General features: G+C 36.2%; 1 protein-coding gene across 4 annotated transcripts in view; it reads left to right on the top strand.

Annotated features, from left to right (window-relative positions):
* Nucleotides 1-1,419: 1,419 nt before the first annotated feature.
* Nucleotides 1,420-15,616, top strand: part of LOC127843167 (huntingtin-interacting protein 1-like) — a 56,903-nt gene continuing 42,706 nt past the window's right edge. For all 4 annotated transcript variants that reach the window (XM_052373050.1, XM_052373046.1, XM_052373036.1 and 1 more), the window contains exons 1-7: nt 1,420-1,624; nt 2,810-2,873; nt 9,005-9,207; nt 9,588-9,668; nt 10,610-10,686; nt 11,244-11,305; nt 11,511-11,651. In XM_052373050.1, coding sequence (XP_052229010.1) covers nt 1,538-1,624; nt 2,810-2,873; nt 9,005-9,207; nt 9,588-9,668; nt 10,610-10,686; nt 11,244-11,305; nt 11,511-11,651 — 715 coding nt within the window. In that variant the 5' untranslated portion in view covers nt 1,420-1,537. The remainder of the gene's footprint in view (nt 1,625-2,809; nt 2,874-9,004; nt 9,208-9,587; nt 9,669-10,609; nt 10,687-11,243; nt 11,306-11,510; nt 11,652-15,616) is intronic.

Genomic DNA, 15,616 nt, shown 5'->3' with positions numbered 1-15,616 from the left:
GTTCACTATTTATATTGTATCGCAATGCATTACCATATAAGTTTTATGGACTGAATATACTAACATAATTAACATGCTTCTTCTAAGCCTAGACAGACTGGCATATAAACAAGCAAATTCGTTGAATTGATATCCCCCGCCAAACTAGAGCTTTGTCACAGACGTTACATATACCCCACATGCTGCATTTACACAGAATGTATATAAACGGCCATAACTCCGTTAAAAAACAGATGGTGTACAATGTCATTTGGTGTGCATCATCCTCTTATCCGTATATATATATATACTCCTACCAAGTTTCAATGAAATCCATCAAAGCACTTCCAAGATATGGCTCCGGACACAAAAGTGCCGGAAGGACGGACAATGCCAAAACAATATCCCTTCACCTTTGGAGGGGGACAATAAGCTCATATGATTACTGAAATATATGTGTGTGTTTTTTGTGTTGAAAGAATGTATAAATTAAAAAAAAATATGGATGATATAACCTTATGTTTGTTTGCATTCAAATATTTACCATACAGCTACAAACTTAGTGTATGCAGTTTAGACTGTGATTTTTGAATGACTACAAAATGGCTTGTTTTTAGTGGAAACCTTATCTTATTAAAACTCTGCGACAATAGTTTGCAAAAAAACTGTAACCTTGGGAGATACCGGTATTAATGAAATATTTCAATTGCAAAAAAATAAAATAAGTAAGATATCCTACAGTTCACATAATTATACATTGATAATCCTGTCAATCAAAATTGATCTGACACATTACATTATTTTGATTATGTTAAATCAGTTTATGATTGAATCAACAGCTTACTTTGACTTGAGACATGAGATGGAATAACATGTTTCCTGGGTAGGATCAGTACTTGGCATCTTAAGGGTTATCTAAAGAACACTTCCACTAATGGGATCAATGCCGAGACCCCAGTCACTAAGCGGACACCATATCTACTACGCCGCAGCCACCGAACCAGCTTTAAATTCCAGAGGCTAAAAAAGCACGCAATTATGAGATATTAAATATTAAAGCTTGGCAGATGCTTTTTTCACGTGGTTATCAAATAAGCTTTTGTCCGTAAATTAGGTAGCACCTATTATCATATTAGTGGTATTGAGATTTGCCAAGAAATCGGAGTACAAGTATGTAGCCCCATCTTTCCGGTATGGCAACCAACAACCTAGCTCACATGCACCGAGGGTAGTTATTATTGAACCCTTGTCGCCTAGGTGAGAGGCGCGTTTAAGAATATCATGGCAATCTCAATCACTCTAGGTTCAACAGGTTTTTTTTATAAACCAGCTTTAAGGAGACTCCGGAGATGGACGAAGTGTTACGATTGAACCGCAATCAGAAAGTGGCGTGTAACCTAAAGCGTTTGTTACGAAACGTTAATGTTTTTACCACGTAAAGCAAGGGACAGAACTCACACAAGAACACTTCACAAAACAAACCGATAGTAATAAATATTTTGAAATGCGATAAAATAGTGGGCAATTATTTAAAAGACAGACTTGATTTAGCTTCACAATGTCAACTCGTCACTTTTCAAAAGTTATGAGCCAGCGTGGAAAAACGCATGTAGACATTGAACGAGAAAACTTCGAAAAAAATCAGGTATGATTGACAGTTCATCATCGGATTCTTCAGGAGACATCACATTTGATTTCAGATGCTTTTTTACACTTAAATGGTATAGACATTAAGGCTCATTTGATACATTTTGAAACAAATATATGATCCAAAGCTCTTGTTAGACTTTTTGATTGAAAAAAGTAGTTTATTAGAACGCTCTGAATTTTGTATGAACAACCCAGGGTGACCTACTTGTCAAATCTGTCAGTAAACAAGTAAACATCACTTGCTGCCAGTGTAAACTTATTTTTGGTAATTTAATGTCTTAAAACTCGCCCTCTACCAATATTTGATTTTTTTACAGTTTTAATTGATTGTTATAAAGAAAAAATCAGACAGTGCTTGAAAATAACTTATTAAGATATTTATTTTGTTTGATGTCTTAAATTGCATACATGTAAAGTCCTTGTTCGCGGAATGGATTGTTGTTTTGCATATAAATCGTACAACCAGAAATAAACTTTGCGTAAATTTGTTTAAATATATTTGTTATCAGGGTTGACATCAAAAACCTGGTCAAAATCGGTTTTGAATCAATAAAGAAATTTATAAATGATCATAAATACATGCAATAGGCGAAAATCATTGAAGCGTCTCAAGTTATGCAAATTATATTAATATTTAGCTTTCGCTCAACATTATTTGCATATAGAAGATACATAGATTTAGCAAAAACATAGCGTTGCAACTCAGTTTCTGTCTGTAACAGATGTATTTGCATTTGTTCTTACCTTCTCTTCACTAAATGCGATTTATCCTCATATTTTGTTTGATTAGGTTTAAATTACCGCGTCAAATCATGAATATTAATTAGGTCGTTTTCGTTCTTTACCATTCTCGACCCAAAATAAAAATCGCTATATTGTTTGTTTTCAACCGATTTCAACCGGATTTTCAGTGATACATGTATCCTCAATAAAAACTTATTACGATTCTGCCCATATATATAGCTATGACCGAGGACTTTAAGGGTATTTAGAGTCATACAAATATGGATGTCTGAATATAGTCGCCAATAATAATTATGGATGCTAAAATGATGCAGTGAAATAAACATTTTGTCTGGTGTACAGGAAAAATATAATTTAACTGATGTAAGCTTCTCATATTTTGACAGTACATGTTTAATTTTGAGCAAGTTTTAATGTTTGCTTTTTTATTACACAGACTGTTGCAATCAACAAAGCTATCAATACACAAGAAACACCAGTGAAAGAAAAGCACCTAAGAAGTATCCTTGAACATTTAGTTGTGTATGCTTTCCTGTATGAAATAATTTTTAGTGATAACTGACATTGTTTTCATTATTTTTATAAGCTTTTATTTTTGATGCACTGTTGTTATTAATTTATTAATATAAAGTAATTGTATCATATTTTCTTTTGGCATAGACATTCCCATCAGTTTACTATGAGTATTGTACAGACAGGGCCCTCAATCCATTTTAGGGGAAGCGGGTCGCTACCCATAGCAGGGGGAATTTTCGCGGCGTTTTCCCTTTTGGGGGGATTTTTTACTTACTATCTAATTATTACATTTGTACATGTTTGCACTATATTCATTGCTTATTTCATAATTTAGTATGTTTGACAAGATTAAATTAAAATAGAATTGAGATATAATAATCATGAGACATCTATCTATATAAAAAAAGGGGAAAAAAGTATACTTTTCAGGGGGGGGGATGCGGCCGAATTTCGCCCGTGGATTTGACAGATTGAGGGCCCTGACAGGTAAGTGCAAACAGTGCTGGCACTGTGTTTTATAGTCTGTAATTGTGACAAATGAGAATAGTTTTGACATGGACTACAATAACTACTCTAAGTTTTCAGACATAATTTTTTTGTTTGTCAGAAATTAAGAAACACAAAATATTTAGATATAACAGGTGGCCAGAAATTTAGAGACAAAAAATACAGGGATAAGATAATTAAAGAATTGGCAACATCATATATTGCAGTGATGATCGGACCAGTATGCCATGTGTATAACATCAATTGTTTCTATGAATTATAGCACAGGCTTGTAAAATACAACTCCATATAGTCTAATATAGTATAGTATATCACTTTCAGCTGCTGCAATTGTATATTAAAAGGGTTTAATTACCTTAAGGCAAAAAAAGAAATAGGTCTGTTTCTGGTCCCTTGGGAAAAAAACAGGGTCGGTAGGTAGGGATTTTTTTTGAGGGGAGGGGGGGGGGGGGTACTAGAATGGAAAGCTACTAAAGCTTATAATAAGAAGTATATGTACATGTATATATATATGCTTTGTTAGCTTGATATTACATCTTACATGAACGATTTTTTATTATTAATTTTTTGTTTGCGACCCCAATAAAAAGTTGAGGGTCAGCGCCGATTTGAGAGACACGGTCCGGCTACCGGAAACGGAGCTTTTTTTTGGCCTATGGTAAAGACCCATGATCAATGTGTAATCAATTTAAATTTCAACAGGGCAGAATTCTGGTAAAAAAGCATGTGTTAACTAAACTGTCTGAAAATGTATGGTAATTTTTTATCAATGAAAATTGTATGCCCAAGTCACAAAAAATAATTATTTTGGCTAAAAACAGGTGTGTCCAAAAATATGGAGGGTCCAAAAAATTACAGTAATTACGGTAATTAATGAAGGTTAACGAATATCTGGCTAAGTTAAAACATTCTTAATGAGAATCTTAGAAACGCACACAATCAGTTGTTTTGTTAGTATTGGTGTAATGACAAAGTGCACTGTGCACCCTTTTTGAGTTGCTGACCATATATATTTTTAACTAGTTTTTTTTTGTAAAGTTTAAATTTATTGTTTTTAGATTGGGGTACGCAGGCGACAAGTGTCATACAGGTTGTCCTCTGTTGATAACTTTTGTTAACATGATCAAAACTTCATGAAACTAAAGTTAAAGCATGCTTAAAAGTAGACCTTGCTCAGACATGCATTTTGCATGTGGAGTATTAAGGTTGTGGTCATTGTTATATGTGGAGTATTAAGGTTGTGGTCACTGTTATATGTGGAGTATTAGGGTTGTGGTCACTGTTATATGTGGAGTATTAAGGTTGTGGTCATTGTTATATGTGGAGTATTAAGGTTGTGGTCACTGTTATATGTGGAGTATTAAGGTTGTGGTCACTGTTATATGTGGAGTATTAAGGTTGTGGTCACTGTTATATGTGGAGTATTAAGGTTGTGGTCACTGTTATATATGGAGTATTAAGGTTGTGGTCACTGTTATATGTGGAGTATTAAGGTTGTGGTCACTGTTATATGTGGAGTATTAAGGTTGTGGTCACTGTTATATGTGGAGTATTAAGGTTGTGGTCACTGTTATATGTGGAGTATTAAGGTTGTGGTCACTGTTATATGTGGAGTATTACGGTTGTGGTCACTGTTATATGTGGAGTATTAAGGTTGTGGTCACTGTTATATGTGGAGTATTAAGGTTGTTGTCACTGTTATAAATTTAAAAATATAGGAAACAATTTCTGTTAAATAACTTTAGTTTGGATCTACATTTTGATATTGCATTGTCATGTTGTTTATTAGCAATCTTTTATTATCTCCCTATTGGATATGAATGTTTATTCCCTGAATACATGTATCTACAAACTCTGACTGTATAATGATGACTGTGCACGATGGTATTTGTTTACCTGACCATCACAGTGTGAGAGTAATGCACACAAACATTACCAACAATAAATCACAGACGCATAGTTTATTGTTAGATAGGTATTTAACTGAACTAGAATGTTTTCTAATAAATAACATGTCTTAACATTTTCAAAATACACATGAGAAAAAAAAGAACAATCAGGGTTTCACACTGAACTGATGCTCTAGAGGTGCCCAGCACTTTAACCCATTTATGCCTAGTTGACTTTCCCATTCTTCTAAATTGGATCAATTTATTTCCAAAATTAGGGATGTCGAGTATATTTATTTCTATATTTAGAGTATTTCTTACAGAAATTCCTTTAAGCAGACAGCGCAGACCCAGATGAGATGCGGCATCATGCTGTTAGCCAAGGCCTTTTTTCTAGACGATAGGCATAAATGGGTTAATGGGAAGAACATTCTGTCACTATATCAAACAGGAGATTACTGTTCCTGCAGGGGGATCATTGTTTTTCTGGTGCATTCCTTTTCTATAACTTGTCATTGCATCAATGTAGTATCTTAATATTAAAGCTACAACAAACTGGACAGTAATAATACATGTATGTACAATGAATCATTGACTCAATGTAAGATTGATTCAACAGGTATTGTGAACATCACGCTATTGAATGTGTGTTTTATACAAATATAGCAAGTTTATCAATCCATTTTTTAGTAACATAAAAATACAGAAAATGCAAATTTAAAAACATGTTATTGGCTGAATGTTTATCCTGCACCTGGGGCTACAAGCTGTCAATGTGGAAGGATGTCCTATGTTGTATCAGCTCAGGTACAAGTCATGTGGAATGACAGATAGTTCAAGTTACTTTCGTTGACATTGGACTATTTAATCTAGTTTGTTTAAATATATTGGTATTTTAAGTTTTGATACCAAAGCTATTTAGTGATTGCAAGCGATGTCAATAATTTATGCAAACAAATTTATGGTCAGGCAAAATTTGTTGGTCAGTCAGTGTTTCTCTACTGATATAAGACATAAGTTGACAGTTATAATTAAAAAATAGCAATAAAACATTTTAATGGTAAATTGTTTATGATTCATTGTGTTTGTAGTGCTTTAAAAGTGTCTTGAGCTTTACCCTGCTCTTGAACAGCTTTTGATATACTTATTTTGTACTAATTGTGCACTTGAGTTTCACTTCCTTACTTCCCTATGTACAACAAAACTAGCTGCTAGCCAGTATTTGCATGCATGTAGCTCTGAGATAACAAGCTTACGATATAACTTTTTGCTTTGGATGTTAGAACAACTGCACACATACAGTACAGTCCACGTGTTTTCCCTATTTTCCTCGCTCATCCATGGACACGCCCACGGAGGGAGATTAAGAACATCCCGCAATGCGTGGAGTTTGCATGATTGGTGCCGCTGAGGTTAACAATCGGCAAATGGATAAGCCAAAGCGGCAGCCCTCGGCGTTGGGCAACGCGGAGGAAATTCCGTGTTTAACAAGATAACAATTAATTTAACTTTGTTTGACTTCCTGATTTTCAAATAAAATTACATTCATTACAAGTATATATATATATATATATATATATATATATAATAATGACATTCAAAACAATGTATTACCGGTAATTATCATTGACCAGTCGCCAAATACGAGATCGCTCAGCCCACTAAGTTGTGTTTTTATAAAATGCTTTATCCATTACTCTAACAGTCTTTGTTTGTCAGACCATGTGGCCGCAATAAACAAAATCTTATTGGTTATTTTGTGTGTTTGATTGACAGCTGGCGAGCGGTCAATTATGGACCAAATTGGCAGAGTGACATTCACACATATTAATCCCTTTTGTCAAAACACCACAGACAGCCTGTTTTCCTAAAGCCAAACACTTAATCCAGTTCCGTCCAGATGTTCTCTTTAATCAGTATACAGTACAATAAATGTTTCAATAATTACTCTACTAAAATACCGTAACGATAAAGATACGGCGTGTTTGAATTGAAATTAATTTGGAGGAAATATCAAATTATGTGCGATATAATTGCGTTAAAAAATACCAAAGAAACTTTAAACCAAAATCAACAGAATTCAACAATCAACAGTGTTCGCTGCGCTACAAAGTTTGTATCAAAAAATCAATACACGCACACTTTCCACGCATAAACCTTGAACTTGTACATTGCAGCATAATTGTTGCGCGCTTTTGTCGGGAAATATACATGATGACTGTTTATTGGAAGCATTTGTAAATGTCGTGTTAACATTAAAAATCGGAAGCGTGTTTCGGATTACAAACTATTATTCTCAATTGGAAATTTAACGGAACATTTATTCTTGTGTTATATGTGTTATGAATTAAATATTAATTTGTCAAAACGCTTTACGTGTTGTATATTCATTCATATTGAAGACATACCTGTGAATAAAAAACATATATTAATTTTTTAATTATACAATTATCTTTATTTTTATTGTCTGCATTTACCGACTAAATAATTAACGCCGGGGGGTATTAGCTAACTCAGCGGAACGGCGAGCGTTTTAGCGAGTACACCTCGCCTGCCTCGCCGCGGAATCACTCTCTAGAAGACAAATGCCCCGCGGAGGGAGCACGTTTTTGTGTGAAAACGCATGGACTGTAATGTAGTTCATATTTATAAAAAAGAAGTAAATAACACATGAAATTTAAAAGATTTTCAACGCTAATATATGACAATAATAGCTTTCTTTCCATTGCATAAAAAATATTGTCATTGGTTTCTTTAACTTTTTATGCCCCCGGATCGAATGATCGGGGATATATTGTTTTTGGCCTGTCTGTCTGTCTGTCATTCTGTCACTCTGTCATTCTGTCCCAAAACTGAGGTTTGGGAGGGCAGGGCGGGCACCTTCAATTTAGGCCTAGCTGGAGCACTGCAATGGTTGAAGAGCTATTGTTCTGCAGGGAATTTTTTTGGAAGAGTATAAGTCCATTTGTATTGAAGGTATTTAAAAGGAGAAAAAGGACATTGAGCGGAAGTGCTGAGTTTAACGACAAGAACTATAACTCTTCAATAACTAAATGATCAAGAGCTTTGAGAAGGAGTGCAGAGTACAAAATACCATAACCCTGTCATCAATATTTTCCATTATTGACTTTGTTTTAATTGTCTGGTTTAGAGAATTTAAAGCATTTGAAATAATATATTTTGAAAGAGCACACTGAGAGATCTTTTGAACACATTTTTTCTAAATTCAACACATACTATTAGCTTGTTTTGTAGGAAATCCATTCAGGGATATTGTCATTTATAGTAACATTTATGAGGGGTTATGAAATAAACAAATATAGACTATGGATATTTTGTAATCAAAATCAGTTGAGTTGTAACAATGGGCTTAGTAAGGGATGAGCAGATTCAGCGCTGAATATTGTACACAATATGAGCCGCGTCCTGTGAAACCGGGCTTCATGCTTGTGCATTAAATGTTGTCCAGATTAGCATGTACAGTCTGCAGTCAGCGCAGGCTAATCATGTGCAAAACTTTCCACTTTAATAATAAAAATTCTTTGAAAGAAGTCTTCTAAAAAATCCTGTATAGGTGGAAAATGTCTCCTTGATTAGCCTGTATGGATTGCACAGACTTATCTGGGATGACACTTTGCCTACATATTTAAATTAAGCCCAGCTTTCGAAGAACAAGGCTACTATCATACCTGTGCAAACTTTCCTGAATGAGTGTTCAGACACAATACTGGGCACGTTCACAGACCATGGCGTGGGCCTGTTCTGGCACGTGACCACCAAACAGCTGCAACTGCAGGCCAACCCGATCCTGTGCTGGAAGTTCTGCCATGTACTTCACAAGCTGCTACGTGAGGGACATGAAAATGTCTTTGTGGACTCCTTGAAATACAGGACCTTCCTGGATGAACTTGGAAAACTATGGGTACCTACATGTTCTGGTTTGATGGCTATGTTTATTACTCTGTATCTGATTGTAGGAACATTTCATGCTTAAAATTGATAGGTATTTAGTCAAGAAACCTGTGAACGATGAAATGAAATCCATCCCACTACCCAGGAGGAATATTGTACGTTTGACTTGCATTGAATTTGAGGAGACATTTTGGAGCAATGAATTTGTATTATTATAGGATCAAACTAAGATTTAAGAAGATTTAGGTTGTGATAGTGTTTTTGTGTTCATATGTCCCCCTCTCCTAATTGTAGAATTTGGTCATCCTAAATAAGATCTGATTGACTGGAATAATTCTTGGTGCAAAGCTTTTTGTCTTATGTGTTTTGATTTTAATGATTTTGTTTCAGAGGCATCTCAAAGATGGCTATGGTCGACTTATTCATGCATACACAGTGCTTCTCAACCAGAAGCTGGCTTTTCACAAAAAGGTTTGAACCATTTGGATGTGTTTACAGTTTTCTTCAGGCTTTACAAAATTGCACTATGGGTTTAACTTTTGTTGTCCCCTACCGGTTTCACCGGAGGGGACTGATGGTTTGCACTCTGTGCGTCTGTCAGTTTGTCTGTCACCCTTTATTGGATTCTGCGATAACTTTAAAAATTCTTAATATTTTTTCATGAAACTTGAAACATGGATAGATGGCAATAAGGAAATTATGCATGTCATTTCATTTTGTTCCTACGTAAAAAATTCTGGTTGCTATGGCAACAAATATATATAAAAAAAAATATTTTTTTTATTTCTGACAATGGTGGAGCTGGTAGGGGACATATATTGCTTGGCAATAGTCTTGTTTATTATGATGATCCGTCCGCCTGTCTGTCAGTCCCTCCGCACGCAAAATGTGCACCTGAAATTTATAAATAAAAAGTGAAATTAATTTGATTACACTTGTTTTGCTAATTATTGGCGCTGTCAAAAGTATGCTCGACTCCATTTTTTCAACAGATGTCAAGACTTATTTACTAACAAACAACAAACGTAACACTTTAGTGACTAAATAAGTAAATGAAAATTTGCATACACATTCAGCTTTACGTTTTCTTTTCATCCATCTGTCTGTCTATTTGTCAGCATATAACTGTCCATTTTCACAAAAAAGAAACTTTTTGAAAAAGTAATTTTACATGACTGGATCCAGCAATAAATATGGAATTTCTCAAACTAATGCAACTTTTTGAAAGGTAACTTTCGGTAAAATCAGGAATTTTGCTATTAGCATGAATAGTGATGATAATAATATGCAAAACCTTTTCTTCACTGTGAAGCATTTATGTGTATACATCCCGGAAAAAACCCTAATAAACATGATCAAAATTATCTATTGTACAACATGTAAACAAAGCATAGCTGTGCTATATATTCTAGTATCCTAACATTCCTGGCAACCTTCTGATGCAAGATGAGCTATTTGCTAAAATCTGCGGGACAGATGTCAACAGCTAGTAAGTTGGTACCTTAACATGACAGACCGGGTTGTATTATTGATTATGATACATTATATTTTAATCCTTAACAGAACACCTTGTTATGACTATTTTTCAGATCATTTAAAGTAATTCTTAGTTTGTCTGTTTTGCTTTTAATTTGTTGTTGCTGTCATGACAAGTGAGTTTCAGGTGTAAGATAAGTTTGGACATGTTCTGACTCATGTACAATTTTTCAGTTTTGAGATCAGTGTGGACATGTTCTGATGTGTGTTTGATATTTCAGTTTTGAGATAAGTGTGGAAATGTTCTGTGTGTGTGTGATATTTCAGTTTTGAGATCAGTGTGTGCTATTTCAATTTTAAGATCAGTATGTGCTATTTCAATTTTGAGATAAGTGTGTGCTATTTCAGTTTTGAGATCAGTGTGTGCTTTTTCAATTTTCTGATCAGTGTATGCTATTTCAATTTTGAGTTCAGTGTGTGATATTTCAGTTTTTAGATCAGTGTGTGATATTTCAGTTTTTAGATCAGTGTGTGATATTTCAGTTTTTAGATCAGTGTGTGATATTTCAGTTTTGAGATCAGTGTGGACATGCTGGACTACATGGATGAGGTGCTATCCCTACAAGAGCAAGGTGGGTACACTCTACATGCAGTCATGTTCTGTCTGCCTTATGGTCATGCATAAATGAATGATATTGGTCTTTGCCTTTTTTGGTTAGTGACACCCGTTTTATATTTTTAGTAAGTATTGAGAAAAATATGGAAGGCCATTATTCAATTATTTTGGCATACATGCTTAATTTGCTTGCTTTTCCAGATGTGTTTGCCCTGTTTCAGTGTATGGTTCACTGGACAGGTCCCGGGCCAACTCCATGACCAACTCAGGTCAGTGCCGACTGGCCCCTCTGATCCTGTGTATCCAGGACTCGTGTCAGCTGTACGACTACATTGTTAAGTCTCTCTTCAAACTGCACTCCAGTAAGTGCCTCCTCAGCAACATGCCATTAAGATGTAGTAGTTCTAACTGGCTCAACTACAATGGCATTATTGGTCTGAGTCTTGTTATTAATTAATATGATTTGTTCTGGGAAATGGGGGTTTAATGCATATGCTTCAAGTGTTGTGCCAGATTAGCCTATGAACTCTGCACTGACAAACCAGGGACATCACCAGATTAGCCTATGAACTCTACACTGACAAACCAGGGACATCACCAGATGAGCCTATGAACTCTACACTGACAAACCAGGGACATCACCAGATTAGCCTATGAACTCTACACTGACAAACCAGGGACATCACCAGATGAGCCTATGAACTCTGCACTGACAAACCAGAGACATCACCAGATTAGCCTATGAACTCTGCACTGACAAACCAGGGACATCACCAGATAAGCCTATGAACTCTACACTGACAAACCAGGGACATCACCAGATGAGCCTATGAACTCTACACTGACAAACCAGGGACATCACCAGATGAGTCTATGAACTCTACACTGACAAACCAGGGACATCACCAGATTAGCCTATGAACTATGCACTGACAAACCAGAGACATCACCAGACTAGCCTATGAACTCTGCACTGACAAACCAGAGACATCACCAGATTAGCCTATGAACTCTACACTGACAAACCAGGGACATCACCAGATGAGCCTATGAACTCTGCACTGACAAACCAGGGACATCACCAGATTAGCCTATGAACTCTACACTGACAAACCAGGGACATCACCAGATGAGCCTATGAACTCTACACTGACAAACCAGGGACATCACCAGATGAGTCTATGAACTCTACACTGACAAACCAGGGACATCACCAGATGAGTCTATGAACTCTGCACTGACAAACCAGGGACATCACCAGATTAGCCTATGAACTCTACACTGACAAACCAGGGACATCACCAGATGAGCCTGTGAACTCTGCACTGACAAACCAGGGACATCACCAGATTAGCCTATGAACTCTACACTGACAAACCAGGGACATCACCAGATGAGTCTATGAACTCTGCACTGACAAACCAGGGACATCACCAGATAAGCCTATGAACTCTACACTGACAAACCAGAGACATCACCAGATTAGCCTATGAACTCTACATTGACAAACCAGGGACATCACCAAATTAGCCTATGAACTCTGCACTGACAAACCAGGGACATCACCAGATGAGTCTATGAACTCTACACTGACAAACCAGGGACATCACCAGATTAGCCTATGAACTCTGCACTGACAAACCAGGGACATCACCAGATTAGCCTATGAACTCTGCACTGACAAACCAGGGACATCACCAGATTAGTCTATGAACTCTACACTGACAAACCAGGGACATCACCAGATTAGCCTATGAACTCTGCACTGACAAACCAGGGACATCACCAGATGAGTCTATGAACTCTACACTGACAAACCAGGGACATCACCAGATTAGCCTATGAACTCTGCACTGACAAACCAGGGACATCACCAGATGAGTCTATGAACTCTACACTGACAAACCAGGGACATCATGAACTCTGCACTGACAAACCAGGGACATCACCAGATTAGCCTATCAACTCTACACTGACAAACCAGGGACATCACCAGATTAGCCTATGAACTCTGCACTGACAAACCAGGGACATCACCAGATTAGCCTATGAACTCTGCACTGACAAACCAGGGACATCACCAGATGAGCCTATGAACTCTGCACTGACAAACCAGGGACATCACCAGATGAGCCTATGAACTCTGCATTGACAAATCAGGGACATTACCAGATTAGCCTATGAACTCTACACTGACAAACCAGGGACATCACCAGATGAGCCTATGAACTCTACACTGACAAACCAGGGACATCACCAGATTAGCCTATGAACTCTGCATTGACAAACCAGGGACATCACCAGATGAGCCTATGAACTCTGCATTGACAAATCAGGGACATCATTTTCCACCTGAACTGGATTTTTCCTTAGAAATGAGTTCCGTTAAACAAAAAATACCATATGGGAAAGTGTGTACCCTGATAAGCCTGTGCTATTGCACAGCTGAATCTGTTACAACACTGTATACACATGCATCAAGCCCAATTTTCTCAGAACAAGGCTCATATCTTTTCGCTGCTCACCCAGTTTTATTGTGTGGCACCCACTGAAATAGCACATGCAAATTTTCTTACATTTTCTCCTTACTTTTTAGCTTATCTGTCGGTACTGGTCCTTAGAACAGCAAATTCACAAGGCACTGTATATCTGCTATTTATGGCATTTGAACAGATGTCAATGGTTAGCTAGGTTGGGTTCATTTCTCATCAAATTGGCATATTAGCTGGTTGTCAAAGGGTGGGGCTTGAGTTTAATGATATTTTCATCATAAAAATTGAAAAAACAACAACACATATTTAGCTGCACAGTTTTAAGTGGTGTTATTTTTATGCCCCTGGATCAAAAGATCGAGGGCATATTGTTTTTTGGCCTGTGTGTCTATCATTCATTGTTTGTGTCCCAAAACTTTAACCTTGATAAATGTTTTGCAATAACTTTTGCATTATTGAAGATTGCAACTTGATATTTGGCATGCAGGTGTATCTCATGGAGCTGCATATTTTGAGTGGTGAAAGGTCAAGGTCATTCTTCAAGGTCAAAGGTCACATATATGGCTTCAAAGTGGCACAATAGGGGGCATTATGTTTCTGACAAACACATCTCTTGTTACAATTGTAAAGAAGATTACCGTAATTATTCTATGTTTTCGGACACTTAAAAATAAGTATTTTTTTTCGAGTCCGAAAACTTAGATACGAAAAATATTCATAAAATACAGGTGTCGGAAAACTTAGAGTCGAAAATTGAAGTGTCCAAAAATAGCGTCAATTGTATCAACGAATTCCATTAATAGCACGCGCTTGTAAAATACCATGCCGTATAGTATACATTACAGTTTTATATGTTTGCACTGCATTTTAAATAAGTTTCAAAGCTTAATTTATTTGACAGGAAGTTACTACGAGGTTGTACTTTGACCAAGGAGTTCAAAGATGAGCATGTGATGTACCGATACTCGCTAGTATGAACCCATAATTAACGCAATAAAAAAGGCAAACTATGAATTTTTCGTTTGTTCATTTCCGATAGTTGTTGTCTAACACCTTCCATTATTCGTAAAATTTGCAATAGGGTGCATCACACTTTGAGGCGTTTAGTATTTGTCACAGTTATTTTACTGAGAAAGGGTAGATAATTAAACTGTTAATTGGCACTACCCCTGGTCATAACGCTTATGCTATCGGGCGAAACCATTGTTAAATACCGGTTTAATAGGTTATTTACCCAATAATGCAAATGTTATGGTCCGTTGCCCTCAGGCATGCACCTGCCATTTTTTATGATGTTAATCTGGTTGTAAAACCCCATGATCGAAGTTCTTTTAGATATCGAAAACAGGACCGAAACTTAATAAAAAGGCCCTGTAAAATATACTGTCCGAAAACTTAGAGACATTAATTACGGACGAAAACCCGAAAATTAAGAGTCACAAAAAATAATTATTTTTGCTAAAAACCGGAGTGTCCGAAAACTTAGAGTGTCCGAAAACATAGAGTAATTACGGTAAAAGGGTCAGGTTGCAATAGAATTGGAATGATTTTAAGAAATAAATATAGTATTAAGTCTTATATGAGTTTTTATGACTAATTTAACAGACTGCAGTAATTGTTTACTTTTATTGCAGCTTATCCAGGTAGGAAGCGTTCAATAGTTTGGTGATGGGACTTGAATAATTTTGCTTTTTTGTTACTGTGAAGATATAGTTGCAACCTGAAATGTTCTGATGTTTTTGTAACCTGTACACATGTTTTGTTCATCCCTAATATAGTTTATACTCAGTATTTTGCTCTCACTTCTGAATACTCAAACTATACAACTCAATTGT

Source organism: Dreissena polymorpha, chromosome 1, assembly GCF_020536995.1.
Source record: "Dreissena polymorpha isolate Duluth1 chromosome 1, UMN_Dpol_1.0, whole genome shotgun sequence".
In the NCBI taxonomy this organism is placed as follows: domain Eukaryota; kingdom Metazoa; phylum Mollusca; class Bivalvia; order Myida; family Dreissenidae; genus Dreissena; species Dreissena polymorpha.
Note: the sequence above shows the minus strand (reverse complement) of the source record. Positions and strands in the feature narration are given on the sequence as shown.